Source organism: Abramis brama, assembly GCF_963993115.1.
Source record: "Abramis brama genome assembly, chromosome: 22".
NCBI lineage: Eukaryota > Metazoa > Chordata > Actinopteri > Cypriniformes > Leuciscidae > Abramis > Abramis brama.
The window spans coordinates 9074991-9092893 of NC_139984.1; the positions used below are offsets into that span (position 1 = coordinate 9074991).

Below are 17903 nucleotides of genomic sequence, written 5' to 3' on the forward strand. Positions count from 1 at the left end.
GGAAAAGTAACCTCTGACCTCTGATTAAAAGTAAAACTTTTAATTTGACTTTATTACAAAGTTCACTTTTTAAAAGTGCACTTAAGTGCGTAAAGTAAACAAAGAATAATAATAATTAAAACATCTTAGCTCTAAGAACAACATAATGACTGAATGAACTGTTTCTTTAGCAGTCTAAATGGAGGTTGTTTCACCTTTCAACCTTGTCAAATCCACCAGTCACCACAAACCCTAATCTCCTCATCTCCTTCTCCAAACATCTAACCATAATACCCACTTTCATCAAATCATCATCACATCAGTCCAGCGGTATCAATAAGGCTATACATATTTGGCTCAGTTCATCAGATGCTGTTTATTTAGCTGGTTTAGTAAACATCCATTGTCAGTGTGCAGTGTCACTCTCTCTGTGTGTGTATGCAGGTACACACACTTCGTCCTCTCTCTCTCTCTCTCTCTCTCTCTCTCTCTCTCTCTCTCTCTCTCTCTCTCTCTCTCTCTCTCTCTGGTACAAACAGAGCAACAGTCTCCTGAGAGACTTCAGCACCTCCCTAATGCACCCACTGCAACTTCACGCTTCCCATTCCTCATTTCACATTATAAATGAACAGACATATTCAGGTCTTCCAGCCGCAAGGCCTATGTAAGAATTATCACAGGTTTCTGAAAGTCTGAAATGTATTTGTGTGCAAAGGAATACAAGCTGTTATGATTAAATATTGAGTGCAAATGCATATGCCATATTCAAATTGCCACCAAATAGTTGATCAATGGTTTACATTAGTGCTTGAAATCCAGTCTTTACAGCTGACAGACAGTGAAAGACGGAGGCAGCAGAGATAGATGGACTCATTTGTGACTTTAATATGAGGGGGAAAGTGCTGTTATGCTTGGGACGTCATTATTCACGTGTTAAAATCTGAAGAGAAATAGTTCAGTCATGAAACTCTTCCAAGCAGCTGATTGGTTCTTCTAAAGCCGGCTGCCTTGGCCAATTGATCAGGGGTGTGTTTCCCGTACAACGACCCAACTCGCTGCTTAACTACCATAGTACGATGCATCGTTGTAGAAATAAATTCACGACTGTTTACCGAAACCGTACTGTCACAAATTTGTCGTTCAACCATGTTGGTTAATGATGTCACACAGATGGTGGAGTAATAACTTATTTTAATAAATCCGTTTGAGTTTGAATTGATGTTATTTTTATTTTTATTTTTTTTGCTATAAATTACAGCATCTGAGGATTAATTCTCAGTTATTTTGCTTTATTTCCAGATTCAATCATAGACTCGTTCTTACGTACTAGAGCATGTACGCACATGCAAACTCTTCAAAAACTGTGCTTTAAATTTCTTGACAAACTAAAAGAAGTAAATGACATTGGTATATATTCTAAATAAAAGATATGCCAGCTTGCTTATTTTGCTTAAGACAAGGATTTCAAGTCCACATGTCACACGAACAAGAAACTGCTTCTAACCACAGGCCGAGAGCTGTCATTCAGACCACACAACTTTGCGATGCTGTTTGCGGATGTTTGTTGACACTATGGTTTCGGGAAACAATGATTTGTTGAACTATGCTGATAACGATGAAACTTGTGACCATACTTGGCAAACAATGCTTTTGGGAAACGCGTTTGTTCTATTTATGTAACCTATTTGTTTTCCGTCCCAAACTGGTTCAACTCAGTGTAGCGCTGCAAGGGAATTTTCCTAGCCCTCCACCTTCCCCAGCACCACCTGCCTAGATCTTCTAGGGTATTCTCCATACTTTTCTGGCAGAGGCTCGCATTCTTTACACTGTATTTATGATGTATTTCAAATAAAGCAATAAATGTTATACACTGACAATATTGGGAAAAGAATATGAATTAAACAATTGAATTGATATTATTACATTGAATAAAGTATGTTTTGTGTATTATTTTATATTTTTTAGAAAATTATATAAAATACTGTAAAAAATTATGTGATATTTATTATAAACAATTAGATTAAATATTAAAAGGCAATGTGTAATATGTCAACTTTATATTGTAAAATAATAATAATAATAATAATAATATATATATATATATATATATATATATATATATATATATATATATATATATATATATATATATATATATATATATATTTTATTTTTTTTTTTTATTTTTTTTTTATAAAATGTGATTTATTCTGATAAAACTCATACTGATCCCTGCGTCTGTCTTGTGGTGTAACCTAGTGAGGTACCATCAGCAGCAGCTGTATTAGCGCAGAGGAGGCGCGTCCCCTTTAATTTGCCCACGCTGTAAAGCAGTAAGGAGTGGTAGTGATCAGCACAGCTCACTGACTGTAGTCCCTTTTGTATGCGCAGCGGTGCCCAACTGCAGCCTAAACCGCTCGCTCTTACAATAATTATGAGTAAAAGACGAAAAGTTGGACTTTGACATGAAATGTCTCGCACGCGCCGCGCCACTCCCTTAAATGAACGAGGAGAACACAAGTAAGCGCACGGGGAATCTATGTGCATATTTCGATGGATATTTTGCATCTTGAAAACAACTCGGGAAGGTTGACTTTTTAATTTTTTTGAAATGCATGCTTTAATGCATCAATGCCTTGAGTGAAACGAAATGCGTGAATGCCTTTAGCACAGTAATGCATGGGCATGCTTTGATCATCGGAACCTATTGCTGAAGCATGTCACTGCAGACACCTCGCGCTTGCTTGAAAGGGTTAAAACACTGATCACAGCCGGTGTGATGTGTTTTTCATGGGTGCATGAGCCTGGAATCTGAATATGTGTCCTTTAATAAAAAAAAAAAATGTTGTTTTGGTGCAATTGGATAACACCTTAAAAAGGGACGCTGTCTTTGCGCAACGGAAAACCCCTAAACAAACAGCCAAATTATGACTGAGAACATCTGAAACGTGATGCTCTATGGATTTCTGCCCTTAATATGAGCACGTTTGCTCAACAACAAGATGTTGCCACTCCTCAGAGCATCATTTTGGCCATCAAGCGTGAGTGGCCACACGTATTCAGGCAATTCTCCTCAGTCTCTTGTGTTAAATGTTACTATCGTGTGTAATGTGAGTATGTTTGAGGCGACGCCCAACGCAAACAGCTCCCCTGTTTCTTTGCAGATCTCTGAATTGAGTCGAGACAACACTGTGAGGACGCAGGGGGCGTCAGATTTTGCTGACCTTAGCATCTTTGGACCGTTTCAATGGGAAGCTCTTTGCCATTAACACCTTGAGGGAGTCCCCTTCGCTTTGCCTCCGTTCGTTTCTTTGAGACAGGCTGCTGTATGTTTCCCGTTTGTCCTGAAGGCGCGTACGGGTGGATATATTCGTGTTCAGCGCAGCAGATCTGGCGCAGCGGGCGGGAGGACGACCAGGATCATTGCAGTACCTGTAATGAATGGCTGCTGAAAGACACCACTGACCCTGGCAACTTGACGTTTTTATTAGTTCTGCTGGTGTCATGTAAACATAATCATTTAGCAAATGATTTATCCGGCGCTTTGGGGACTCTTGAAGCTGGCAGGTAAGCTTGCGTAACCTCCCGTTTGCTTATTGCAGTTATAGTCTGCTGTCTGTGGATCTGGAGCTGACTTCAAGTGTTTTATTTTTATTTGAATAACGCTGAAGCTGTAGGAAAATGTTTAATTAGTCACACACACACACACACACACACACACACACACACACTGCATGCAATTAATGAACGCAATGCATTATGTTTTTCTATTAACACTCCTGATAAAAAACAAAAACAAAAAAACTTAAACCATCCTAAGCTGAATTGCTGGACTTAGCCTGGTCAAGTCAGCCTATATTTGATTCAGATGCTTAAGAAACCAGCTGGCCTGCTAAACCATCTTAAAACAGCGAAGACCAGCCTAGACTAGCAAACTGTCTGAAGCTGGTTTGAGCAGTAGGGACAACTGATCCAATGCTGATCAGAATTTGTTAATATTTCTATTATGTAAGCATCATGTTCTCATGATAACCTGATATTAACCAATATACTGGTTTCTATATACATCTGGAATACCTGTATCCAAATCAGAATTTTTGATAATGATAATGTTGACACCTTACCTGAATATTCACCATAAGTGAACATTCATTTATGCCTGCATATTCTAAGCAATTCTTGATGATATTATATAAAAACTTATTTTGGGCAATGTGATCTTCCTAATTTATCACACAGTCTAGAATTGTTAAAACAATAAATAGTATTTCTGGAAAAACAATTGCAGTAAAAGTATATTTTATTTAAAGTCTTATTTGATGATAATTTGCTCATACAGGAATACTGGAATAGCTGTGAAGCATGTAAATGTCTTTTTTTCAGAATACAGGCTTAAAAAGTGTATGAACCTTAATCACAAAATGAAGTGCATGTAAACATATGGTTGATATGATATTGTGTGTGTTTTTTTTTGTTTTTTTAAATCTTAACATATATTTACCTATTGAACAAAGGTAGACAGTGTTGCATTTCTTCAACTTTTCTAACTCAAGCAGTCTTGCTGTCTTGGCGAAATGCATTTGGGGAGGTTTTGGAATATCCAATTATGATTTAAGTGCACTCAGGCTGTTATTAGATTTACAGTGCGTAATTGAATCCTAAGAGGAATGATACAGTCTTTCCATGGCAAGTATTGATCTACTTGGCAGATAAAAGCAAATACAATGTGTAAAGTGGTCAGGCTACTTCTCCATATGATTGATTGATGTTTTTAGATGCCCTGGTTTTCTAGAGCCATACATGTATTTCCATGTACAGTGCTTTGATCTTTCTTCACTTTCATTTCAGATTTGATGGTGTTTGAATAATTTGCTAATTTAGTTCTAAAAAAAAAAAAAAAAAAAAAAACGAGTTCTCTTTGCATTGTCTTGGAAAAATGAGGAATCCAAATAATCCCACAGTAGAGTAGAATAAACACATATTGAGCATTCTTGCAGTGAACATGTTTTGAAGAATGCTTGTGTGGCTCAAGTAATCTTCTTTCTGCTTTATATTTCTTCCAGTGTTTCCTGGGTTCTAATGCAAGAGGGAGGTGTTGACGAGTGAAAAGAAGCCCCAAATTTCCCTGCTCCTTTCCCACAAACTTTTAGAGGCAACACCGTCGCACCCTGACCACAAACTGCAGGTTGCATTTATTCACAGCATGACTGTTGCGACGGGCGACCCAGTTGATGAAGCCGCAGCTCACCCGGGTCAGCCACAGGACACATACGACCCAGAACCAGACCATGAGTGCTGCGAAAGGGTGGTCATTAACATATCTGGCCTGCGCTTTGAGACGCAGCTCAAAACTCTGTCTCAGTTCCCAGAGACATTGCTTGGGGACCCCAAAAAGAGAATGCGCTATTTTGACCCTCTGAGGAATGAGTACTTTTTTGACAGGAACCGCCCAAGTTTTGATGCCATTCTCTATTACTACCAGTCAGGCGGCAGGTTGCGAAGGCCTGTCAATGTGACATTGGATATTTTTTCTGAGGAGATACGTTTTTATGAGCTTGGGGAAGAAGCCATTGAGATGTTCAGGGAGGATGAAGGATTTATTAAGGAAGAAGAGAAACTCCTGCCAGAAAATGAGTTTCAGAGGCAGGTATGGCTGCTCTTTGAGTATCCTGAAAGTTCAGGGCCTGCCCGGATTATTGCCATCATTTCAGTCATGGTCATTCTCATATCTATAGTCAGTTTCTGCCTGGAGACACTTCCGATTTTTCGCAATGATGACATGGAGATGAACAAACCATCCGCAACCAACTCCAACTCAACAACTAGCTACACCTCTGACTACTTTACTGACCCTTTCTTCATCTTGGAGACTCTTTGCATCATATGGTTCTCCTTTGAGTTCCTGGTACGCTTCTTTGCGTGTCCCAGCAAAGCAGGCTTCTTTGTCAATATAATGAACATCATTGATATTGTGGCTATAATACCTTACTTTATCACCTTGGGCACGGAGCTAGCAGAGAAGCCAGAGGATGGTCAGCAAGGACAGCAAGCCATGTCACTTGCCATTTTGAGGGTCATCAGATTAGTAAGAGTCTTTAGGATCTTCAAACTTTCTCGGCACTCGAAAGGGCTGCAGATTCTCGGCCAAACACTCAAGGCCAGCATGAGGGAGCTCGGGCTGCTTATCTTCTTTCTCTTCATTGGAGTCATCCTGTTTTCGAGCGCCGTCTACTTTGCAGAAGCAGATGAGCCTGACTCACAGTTTGTAAGCATCCCTGATGCCTTCTGGTGGGCAGTGGTTTCGATGACCACAGTAGGGTATGGTGACATGGTTCCAACTACCATTGGAGGCAAAATTGTGGGATCCCTGTGCGCTATCGCTGGTGTGCTGACCATTGCCTTGCCCGTGCCTGTCATAGTCTCAAACTTCAACTACTTCTACCATCGAGAGACAGAAGGCGAGGAACAGGCCCAGTACCTTAACGTGACCAGCGTCCCCAAGATAGATTCATCAGAGGACCTGAAAAAGAGCCGCAGCGGGTCAACCATGAGCAAGTCTGACTACATGGAAATTCAAGAGGCTGTTAACAACAGCAATGAGGACTTTCGAGAGGAGAACATCAAGACTGGAAACTGCACACTAACCAACACAAACTATGTTAACATCACCAAAATGCTTACAGATGTATAACCGTTTTGAACTGCCTTTGACGAAGAAGGTGAGATAAAGAAGGGGTGTGCAAACCCCAGTTTTGAAGGCTTCAGATGCCTCATGGAAGAGTTTCATGGAAATGTGTCCATTTGAGTGAAGGATCAGTGAAGAAGACCTATCCATCATTCCATCTCCATTCCCTCTCGCAAGTTGTGGGAAACTTGATTGGTTGAGGACGTTGTTTTGCATTCTTGTGTTCAGTGTCTGCATGAAGTTTGTCTATTCTGTGTGACTGTGCTAGTAGTCGGTCTGCTTGCAACAGTAGCCAATCGTAGCCTAACCAGTTGATACAAGCGTAGCATAGAGGGACCAATTCCTGACTCCCATTTCCCCATTCACTGCCAACCCAAGGACCCCTTGAGTCTTTTTTGAGTGTATTTGTTCCTGGGAAGGAACAAAATTGTCACTCCAAATTGATTAGTGGCATATAAAAACATGGAGGAGATAACATATTCGTGAAGAATCACAATGGAGGATGTATCTCTCTGTGAATGCACAAACGCTGCCTGTCCTGCCAGCCACAACAGTGTACCATGTGCGGTACCTAAAAAATATTACATTCCATATTGTGACGAAGAAATACATGCATGACCAATCCGAGGGGGCCTGGAGGACCGGTTCTGTGGCAACCCTTTCTATCTGTATGACCTTTTTTCCCTCTTTAGCTGCCAGCATATTAGGATCTCAGTGTGTCCCTTGTTAGAGTAAACAGACCTGAAAGTCGAGTGGAGATTGTTTTGAAGTTGCCCTTTTTTTCCATCATCTTCATTCCACCATATGCATGAGCATCTGCCCTCCATTGCATCATTTCCTTCTGTCACTTACTTTTCCCAGCATTGTAAACTTCCTAGCATTCCATGTGTATGATAAATGTCTTTTGCAATGAAGATCTACCCTTACAAGCGCCTGATGGGGGGCTGCAGTAGTGTAGACATTTAACTGTGACATTGCAGCCAACAATAGCTAAACACTAGCTCACTTAGTCAGGTCACCAAAGATGAAGTTCACTGCCGCTATTTATTGCATTTTTTATGTTGTTTTTACATTTTAGTGCCATTTCATGGTGCATCCTGCTCATAATATGATGCTGGAGAATTTCGATAAAACTTTGATGAAAATGATGCTTCCTTGAATAGCTTTTGTAAGAGATAGGAAATATTCTACTACCTTTGTGGTGCATGTCTGGTACACATTCCTTGTAGCATGCATGTAGTAAGAATGATACTTACAAAAATAGAAATAAGTATTCATATCTTTATCAATATAAATATTTTTCTCTGTGAGATTAACATTATGTGCAATATTATAAATGCTTGTTTTTTTTTTTTTGGTTGCAAGATTTTGCAAATAGTTTTCTATGTTAGTAGGCTAATACATTTCTTAGTTTGGTTTAATTAAGCAAGGGAGAGTGAGATGCACCAATCAAAATTAGCATTTCAAAGCACCACATTTGGATATGGGGGAGATCTAACTTTAAAAAAAAATCTCAATCCCTGATTTAATAACAAGGGATTCTGATGATTTTTGTCCCATTAAATGTTGGTTTGTTTGTTTGTGACATGTCTAGTCTGTAGCCTATTCTCATGCCTAAAGATGGTTTACCTAGTATTGTCTTTTGTGCTTAATGCTAAAGACCTCATGAAATCAAACTTGGATTTTTGCCGTTTTAAAGATATGTTTCAAACTTACAGCCTTTCTAAGAAAATGAACCAAAATATCTGTTTTAGGGCAATTTCCCTAATGTCACCCAGTGGGTCAATGTTTGGCTGATTAGCTTCAGTAGTTAGTCCCTGCTGGTAGATGATGTAACTACACCATTATGCATATGAGAATATTTCTTAATTATTTATGCTCGTTGTAGCCATGTATATTTATGAAATATTATTTTTTAAATCAACAAATAAATTATATATATATATATGTGTGTGTTGTTTTACACTAATGACTTGCTATAATTTTATTTAATTTTATTTATTTATTTAAATATGTAGTTTTTGTTAAACTATTTCATGGGGTCTTTAAAACAGCAAAGAAAAGCAGAAAACTTTGTTTTGAAAAAAAAAAAAGGTGGTGCAGGACCTTTTATAGTTGAGAAGTAGAAACGCTCTATGGTAACTAAACAGTTCTTGTATACCGTACAACCCCAGTTTGAACCCGTTCAACTGCCCAAGATTTTCCTCAGATTTAGATTCACTCCACTGCCAAACTACTTGGCAGATCTCCCTGCCACTATGTTTGCTGTTATGCTGGCCTAATGAGATGTAGACATCAAATCGAAGCTACAGGAATTCTCTTTGAAAACTTGGGGCCAGATTTACTAAACATAGCAAATTAGCATGAGAGCGCAATTCCAAAAAAGCGCCGATAGGAGTCGAAGGTTCAGTGCATGATCTACTGACGATGGGCAAATTAAAGAACACAGATGCAGTCAGATCATTTCCATAATGACCAACGTAATCTACCAAGAGCAGTGCAAATTAGCGTCTGGCATTTGACGTGCTTTTTTGGGTGGTAAATAATCGCACAAATACCAGTAAATTGACTAGCGCAAACCTTAGTAAATCACCTTGCATGATTCATTTAAATACTCTCCTCTCATAAATTTTGCGTCTGAAAGGGAAACTCGTACAAATGCTTATGCAATAAGGTCAGCTGCAAAAATAACCCTGTCCACACATGTGTCTTTTCGACTGTGTCTTTAGTAAATCACAATAGAGGGTTTGCACTGGCGCAAGCTCTTAGTAAATCTGGCTCTTAGCTTCTTAGTGAGGCAGTACTGCCATATCCAAGAACGTGGTGCGCCATTCAAATACAGGACATCCTAACCGAATAACACTTTTCTTCCCCTGCCCAGAGCTTCAGTGAGTAAGGGATGTTTGAACCAATGCTAAGCCATGTCACCTGCTTTCACCAGTTTTAGCAAAGTTTTTAGCAGTTAAAGCAGAGATTGCTATAAGCAATATACTGCTATATTGCAGAAGTGTCTCACAGACTTGGAAAAGTGAGCGACATATTGCAGCCATTACTTTTATGTTCAGCCTTAATGGATGTGCTTCATTTCTTTAGCTGCTTTTCCACCGTGGGGCCGAACGACTGGAAAGGAATGATTCCAGTTATATTTACACTTGAGCCTGGTTTGGCACTGTACGATTACAAACCATTCTCAGCCTGGAATTCTCGGCATGATTGACTGAACTGTGCTTTACTGCGCTAGTAGAATGTGTTTAGTGGCGTCGCCACTCATGATTGGTCAATTGTCTGTTGTCTGACTGCCAGTTTCTTTGAGCGTCGTAAACACAAATTAATAATAACATTAAAAGAAATACCTGATCATCCACTATAACGCGATCGCTATTTACATCTCATATTGTCTGTAAACTCCTGCCTGACACTAGCGCATTTGTATTACATTCCAAAGAGATCTGTTATCAGCCCCACAGTGGAAAATGAAACATATCTGTACAGGCTGGGCCGGATCGGCAAGGAATGAAAAGGTTAAGCAAAGAGAACGGTTTGGCCTAATGGTGAAAAAGCGCCTTTTGTCTCTAGAAAAGACATTACACATAGAATTTGTGTCCGGACTATGACAACATCCTTGTTACAAATCTACGGAGCCCGTAAAGGGATATGGTAAAGGAAAAAAGTGGAAAATTAAACCATATCCGTACTGGCTGGGCTGGATCGGTTATGAAAAAAAAAAAAAAAAAAAAGTTACGTGGACTTATTTGTTGTAGTTTTAAGACATTTATTCATACATAAAATTATTTGCCTCCATTACATTATCAACTTTGCATAGTTCAGAATCAAACTGTATTTTCTCGTCCTCACTGATATTCACCTTCACTGATACCGCTGGGTCCTGTTTTAATGACTTCAATGAGGATGCTTGTTCATCACCTTTCTTATTGTTTTTTTTTTTCATGTGTGTTGTTGAATGCATGCAGAAACCCATTTATAATGTTTGTCCATGCAAAGAATGGTATGCAGCAATTGGTCAAGCCCGTTTACACTGCCAGGGCTACAAATCATCCCATCCATTTAGACAAAGGAATCCTCAAGATGTTGGAATTTTAGTAAGCATTTGATAGAAAAATGCGTTTTACTGATGCTCTCAAAGTATCATATTTAATAGCGTCTCCATAGCTGCCTCGTTCTGTCTTAAATTGTGAATATATTGTTTTTTTTAATATATTCACCCTGACATTTGGTCTGTACATTTGTAATACTCTTGAGATTTCGAATAATTTTAAAGCCTATATACAAAACACAGCTTTGTGACGATACTTTCCAAGGGTCCGCTGCTTTCATTGTTGTCTTAACAAAAGCTATAGCTTTATAAAACACCTCCGCCATGTAATGCAGTTTCTTAATAGTGGGAAGTTCACAGCTGCAATTATATCCTTTAAAACCTTATCCAAATGTATTGTAGTATAAGTATACTTCATATACGTTAAGCACAAACACTGGGGAAAAAATGAACATCTAACTGTAATTATCATAGAAGCTTTGCCTATTGATTACTGCAGTATATAAATGTATCAGCAATCAAATCAAGCCTTTATATCTAATCAATATTCAACTGAATGTCATTACAGGCTTTACTGTTCACACTCAGGCATGTTTTATGGAGAAGAAAAACATATGCCCTCATTTGTACATGCAATATGGATATACAGTGTATATATAGATATGGATGGGTGGATGAATGAACAAACAGATAGATGAACAGACCAAGATTCAGAGGATAGCTAAGCAGATGTGATTCAGAGAAAGACCATAACGGAGGTCTTCTGAGATGGATGGAGGTGGGAGCTATGAGCTAGCATCTCAACTCGTTTTGAATTGAAAGCTAGGCCTTGTTCACACAGTGCATAAATCCGGCACTGACTGTCTACATTATAATGTTGCAAGTGATTAGATCGGTTTGTTAACACAGTGTAATCAATATCCAGTATAGTGCATCGATGTTGAAAACTATCATTATGACTTTAGCATTAGCATGATGCTAAGCTACTGCAACTGAGTGTGCAAATGAGTAAAATACACATGGGGTGTATTTTACTCATTCAGTGCACTCATTCACATGTAGCATATTGTCAATGCCACATAGTTCACCACATGTTAAAAACGAGCGAAAATTGGCGACTTGTCTTAGAACACAACTAGAGACACTGTGAATTGTCTGTGACATCATATACACCCATGTGAAAAACAAGTGTGCTTAATTGTATTGAATGTGCACTTGTAGTGTACTTCAAATCTTAAAAGTATATTTTTACAAAATTGCATTTGCAGTTAGAATATCTGCACTTATAATAATACCTGAACTTGCAGATACTATTAATATTATTAATTTCTGCACTTGCACTTAAGGTTACTTAAATTGACTTTCACCTCTGTTTCGTAACACTTAAGTACACTTTTAAAAAGTGCACTTTGTAATAAAGTCAAATTAAAAGTTTTACTTTAAAGTACTTATTAAGGTAATAATTATCTTTTAATAATCTTTTGTTTGAGTGCACTTATTTTGATGTGTTGACTAACATACACAAAGCGCATGTAAAGTACTTGATTTTTAACTAATAGCACTAAATTGCAGTTTCATCATTACAAAAAATATAAAAATACACGACACAAGTTTTAATAGAAATGACATTAAAGTCTTTTTAAGTATACTTTAACCATATTTCAAAGACAAAATAGGCCTATCTTAAATTTAAATTTAAACTACAATACATTTTCTTTTAATTATAAATAACGTGTAATTAAGTGTCCAAGTTAAGTTTGCACTTAAGGATATTCTTTTAAAGTAGGTTATATTATTTCTGCAATACATACAATTTTTATGAATATATGCTTAAGTGTACTTCTTTTTCACAGGAGTAGCGAAACACATTTCCAAATTTCAGACCCCCTGTGAATCTGGTTTGGGTTAAAGGTAGGGTATGGGATTTGCAAAACGGCCGGCAGATTTTGAAAATACACAACTCAAATGGTCCTACCTTCTTTCCTCCAATGCTGGCCCTGACTCCACCCATTACTCTCTCTCTGTCTCTCGCGGTCACGCACGCGAGGGGGGTGGGGGGAGGGGGGTATGGTACGACCGTTTGATTGACGAACTTACTGTCCAATGATTCTAGGTGGTCTTGGAAATGATTAGCTGGAGTTTTTCGAGGCCTGCCCGTTCCACAGATGATTAAATTGCTTAATTTTCATTTCAGTGCTTCTAACTCAGTGGCTGTAAGTGGGTTAGGAATAGGATTTCAAGTGATTTTGAAAAAATGAACAAAAAAGAGAATCACATACCCCACCTTTAAGTTTGCACATCGGATATACAAAAAATTAAATAAAATTTCTGCTGCCTGTGTGAACAAGGCCTTACAGAAGTATGAATGGCAAACCTTGTAAAAGCTCATGTTATCTTTCTGTGTAACAGCTCACCTCTCTCCATCCTCTGTGGAGATACTCTTGATGTCAACGGGTTGACGGATAATGAACTGTGCACATCAGCGGATGAGCTGAGGTTTTAGGTGTTGGTCTGCATGTGTCCATGTGTATATGTGACATTGTCCCCACATTTTCATCCAGGAGGCCTAATCTTTCATTTCTTGTACAGAGCCTTTGTTTTCTAGGATAAAGAAGAAAAAAAACAAACTTGAACTAAACACAATAACACAATAAAGAGAAGAGATGGAGGACTCAATACATTCTCTGGATGTGATAAATATCATGCACTTTACGAGGACAACTGGATGCTAATGCTGAACCTAAAAGACAATCTTGGAAAGAAAACAAGAAATGCGTCTTTTCCTTCCAAAAGATTATAACTGTAAAGAGATCTATATATAATGATTATGAGGATGAAAATAAATCATGATAAGCTGACAATGACTCCTGATTATTTCTGTGTCTCTTCAGTTCTGGGAAGATTGTGATGTTGGTTGATTTATTGGTGGCTGCTGGCTGTTCATTGTTTTTTAACCTTTTAACCTACTTGCCATATTATTTAATAGTTGAAATGGTGCCTAAAGTGGAAGTAATATATGTTTTTAAGGAGTTTTCAGATGGTTGCTAAACAATATAAAGACTAAACGATATAAAGATATTCACTATATCTCTAACTATATTACTTTATACTTTAAATGCTTGAGCCATTAAAGCAGGATGGATTCTGATTGGCTGTCAATGTTTTTATCGTTCATCAGCTGTGTATAAAAAAATGGTTCTGAAAGTGATTTCAAAGATTGTTTCTCTGTGCCGTTAGTTGGTGTGGACTCTGCTATTCTTTTATATTTAGAACGATTTTTAGAACTATAGTTATACTTATCATCATTGGTGTGAATGGTCTTAAGACAGTGATCTCTTTGCTGCGCTTTATCTTTCTGTTGCTATTGAGCACTAGTGTGCAGAAATAGCTGCCTAAATGCATTGTGTTGTGCTCCTAAGTGAATCAAAATGCACTCTGTGTTGCACTGAGAAAGCAAAGTCATCTATTTATAATCCACTCCTTATGGGCCGATAGATAACCTCTGGGAGAGCGAACATTTCCAGCTTCCTGTGACAGGCTAAGATCTCACCTTCCACCAGCCGTTTGTCCCATCTGTTCTAGTTTAGCTCATCTGGTCCAAAGCTGCCCAGCACTATTACCACCCCACTGTCACAACCTTAGGTGTTTACGTATGCTTCAGATGCCTCCGTTCTCTTTGTTTGTAAGGAGGGCCGACAGACTGTCTGAGAGGAGATAGCATGGAGTAGACAGGAGTCCTGGCAGCGGATGGCTATTGATCCAAAGAACACCATCTGAGGCTCAACAGAATCTGAAAGAACAGCAGGAAGAATCTGAACTGTCTCTTTCAGAGCCAAAAAAATAAATAAAAATAGTGATAAAAATGGCGCTAAAATATTAGTTATATTAAAGTCATTTATTTGAAAGATTATGATGCTTCAGTGGTTCTCTGGTGGCTTCAATACCTAGAGTACAGTTTGAATGGATGTTGACAATAAAATAAATGGGAAGTGATTTCACCCTTTAATTTGTTTTTCTTTACAAAGTATTACTTTGTGGTTAGTTGAATTTATTCACATTTAGCATTGTTTTTATTTCTGTCCAATCAAAACAGTCGAGCAACTCATTTTTGTATCTAAAGTTAGCAAATATTCACCTAACTAAAACATTAACCTACATCTAAAACATGATTGATTGATAAAAATGATGTTCCAAAACAAACAGATGTTGATCCAGAAACTGGAGTTTCTTCTCTGTTGAAGAAAATAAGGCTAGATTCCCTTGTGAAAAAAGAAGTGTGCTTAATTGTATTGAATGTGCACTTGTAGTGTACTTCAGATCTTAAAAGTATATTTAAAAAAAATACTTGCAGATAATATAATATTAAAGAGGACATAAAAGATTACTTAAGTGTACTTAATATAAATTTCAACTATAATACATTTTAGCTAATTGCAATTAACATGAAATTAGTATACACTCTTTTTAAAAGTGCACACTTCTTTTTCGCAAGGCTTCCAATGTCAGACTATATAGACTATCAATGAACTACAAATAGGCCATATTTTAAATTCATATTTACCACTTTCTCATTCAGATTTATGCAACTCATAAGCTAATAAAGTACCAACTAATTCACAGTTCACAGTTGTACCATAGACTGCTGACTGCAGACTGACTGCTGTTTTGTAACTACTTGCATTTGGCCAGGGAAAGTAGGACAGAGAACTGCTGGGAAGAGTCCATTGGGATATGTAGACTTACAGCTAGATTAATATACAGCATGACGGAGTTAAGCAGATCCGGGTGCTAGTGGTGAGAGTAGGTAGTTTCCTGACGCCTTGCTATAATAGCAAATTTATCATCTCATGTTCCTTATTAGCGGAGCAAAGAAACCTAGAACCGTACAGAAGGGTTGACTGAGGTGACAGACTGAAAACTGGGTTAGTTATTGTATATGAAAGAGATGATTTGGCAATAGCTGATTACAGTCAGTGTTGTTTATGCTAACTAAAACGGAAACTGTTAAAAACGGCTAAAAATCTGAAATATTATATTAATATTAGAATAAAAACTTACTGTAAACTGTAAAAATTAGAAATATTAAATAAAATATGTTAAAGTACAACAATGACTAAACCCTTTTAAAGCAAGTCATTTCACTTGGCGGCCATCTTTGAAATGCCTCTCTGCAGATATTTCAGTCATGCAAGTGCAGCTTCTATCTCTTTGAATGTGGAAATAACAAATTCTCTAAAGCTGTTCACCAAGCTTATGATTAAATTTCATATTGAAATCACCAATGAAATCTTCCAACTGTCTAATAAATTTTGTTTAAAAAAAATAATCTTTTTTTAGGCTGGACCAGCCAATGCACATGTGCAAGCCGTATCCCAGAATCCCAATTCAGAGGCTGCATCTTTCGAAGATCCTTCACAGCCTTTATACCCCAGAATTCATTGCGCTAGTGACGACAGGATTTTTGCCAAATTAGATAGCAAGAGACATTGCCAAATTACACTTTTAAACGCAAGTATTGGGTTTCAACTAACGCAAATATTTAATGATACAAATGTAAAAATGGGTGAAACCTGTTTTGTTTTCAGACAGTTTAATATCACTTTTCAAAAAATCCTGTACAAATGTCACTGTCACTCAGACAAGGTTTAAGCAAGGTTACTTGTCTCAGACTAAAATGCATGTTTGAGTGGTTTTAACTGAAAGCAACTTGCACTGGCATTTCTTAAAATATGTCAGTGCCATTGCTTTTTCTCAAGATGCACATCAGTAATGTTTTAAATATGTTAATAAAAGCTACTTAAATGTCGTAATTGAACTAAGGCCTAATCCTGGTTTAATCTAAGCCCTCTCTGTGGAACCAGACCTTTAAATAGTTGTATGGAAGAGTGACAGAACGTTCGCTTTGACTCGTCCAGTTTAAACAGCTTGTTTGCGTCTCTGTACAGACTTCAGAAGGATCTCGGCATCAGAAACAAGTGAATGGTTTATTTGAATGGCGTCAGAGGATTATATGTTTGTTCAGAGCTTCTGACTGTAGATTGTTTAGTGAACGAGACACACTGTAATAGAGAGTTCTCAAAGAAACTGTAGTTGACAGATGAAGAAGTCCACTGTACTGGATCTGAAAGCAGCTACATCGCAAACCTTAAGTAAATCAGTTCATAATGCTTAAATGATGGTTTTAGATGGATAATGCTTTCAAAACACTTACTCGCATGCAATAGCAAGTGTGCATTGATCCTGTTTCCTATGCAATGAATGACATGAATGAACATATTACAAATTTTCTTTTTTCCGCACACACACACATATATATATTATTAACATGCCTAAGACTTTTGGGGGGGGTATTAACATGCCTAAGACTTTTGCACAGTACTGTATATTGTGCAAAAAAACATTATTAACATTATGTGAACCTCAAGGAACATATTAAAATGATCAAATAAATCCATGACTCCTTTAATGATAACTTACAAACATTTTAAGATGGACCTACTGTGATCTACATCTGTTAATTTATGCTTTTGTTGGCGCTAACAGCCCTCGTTATTTCAACATATATTTTTCTTACATAATTGTGTTCAACATTGGAATCCCTGGTGAAAAACTGATTCTGCAAATCAGAGAATCAGTCAGAGAGTCCCGACAAGCAAACAAACTCTTTAGTGCAGGTCCACTCCCATTAAGCACTGGGATAACATAAAAGTCAGCTGTTGTCCTCCAAACTAATGTGTTTAGTCCTCCACATTAGAGGACCTTCAGTACTGGAGACACAAAACCTGCATGTGACCTTAAGTGATCAGATATCACAGACCATAATGCACTTGCTCAAGACTATTCTATGTCTTGTACTGGTGAGGAAGTGCAGAGACCACAATGGGTCGATATAGCATTGGGTCGATGGTAATTGATAAAAGCTCTGGCCTCACTCTCCTTTCACCTTCAGTCAAGTCACCTTTATTTCTATAGCGCTTTATACAACACAGATTGTTTCAAAGCAGCTTTACAGTGATAACAGGATATAGATGCATTCCGGCTGTTGTTTAGCTGAAGTCAGTTCAGTGTTTTTTCAGTTCTGTTGTAAAAGTTCATTTCATCTATAAAGCAGCTCTGCAGAAAACAGCGATGTCATCGTCCAGCTCAGTTCAGCGTCAGCACAGTCAGATCAATAATATCGTTGAA

The 17903-nt window shown here is 37.8% G+C and overlaps 1 protein-coding gene across 2 annotated transcripts; it reads left to right on the forward strand.

Annotated features, from left to right (window-relative positions):
* Nucleotides 1–2338: 2338 nt before the first annotated feature.
* kcna2b (potassium voltage-gated channel, shaker-related subfamily, member 2b) lies at nt 2339–13579 on the forward strand. 2 transcript variants are annotated; one of them, XM_084099577.1, is made up of 3 exons: nt 2339–2567; nt 3144–3546; nt 5043–13579. In XM_084099577.1, exon 3 carries the CDS (start codon nt 5183–5185, stop codon nt 6668–6670), a length of 1488 nt encoding a protein of 495 aa, XP_083955703.1. In that variant the 5' UTR covers nt 2339–2567; nt 3144–3546; nt 5043–5182; the 3' UTR covers nt 6671–13579. The 2 variants fall into 2 exon arrangements, with proteins under 2 accessions (XP_083955703.1, XP_083955704.1); XM_084099578.1 differs by having other exon boundaries at nt 2339–2499.
* Nucleotides 13580–17903: the final 4324 nt, after the last annotated feature.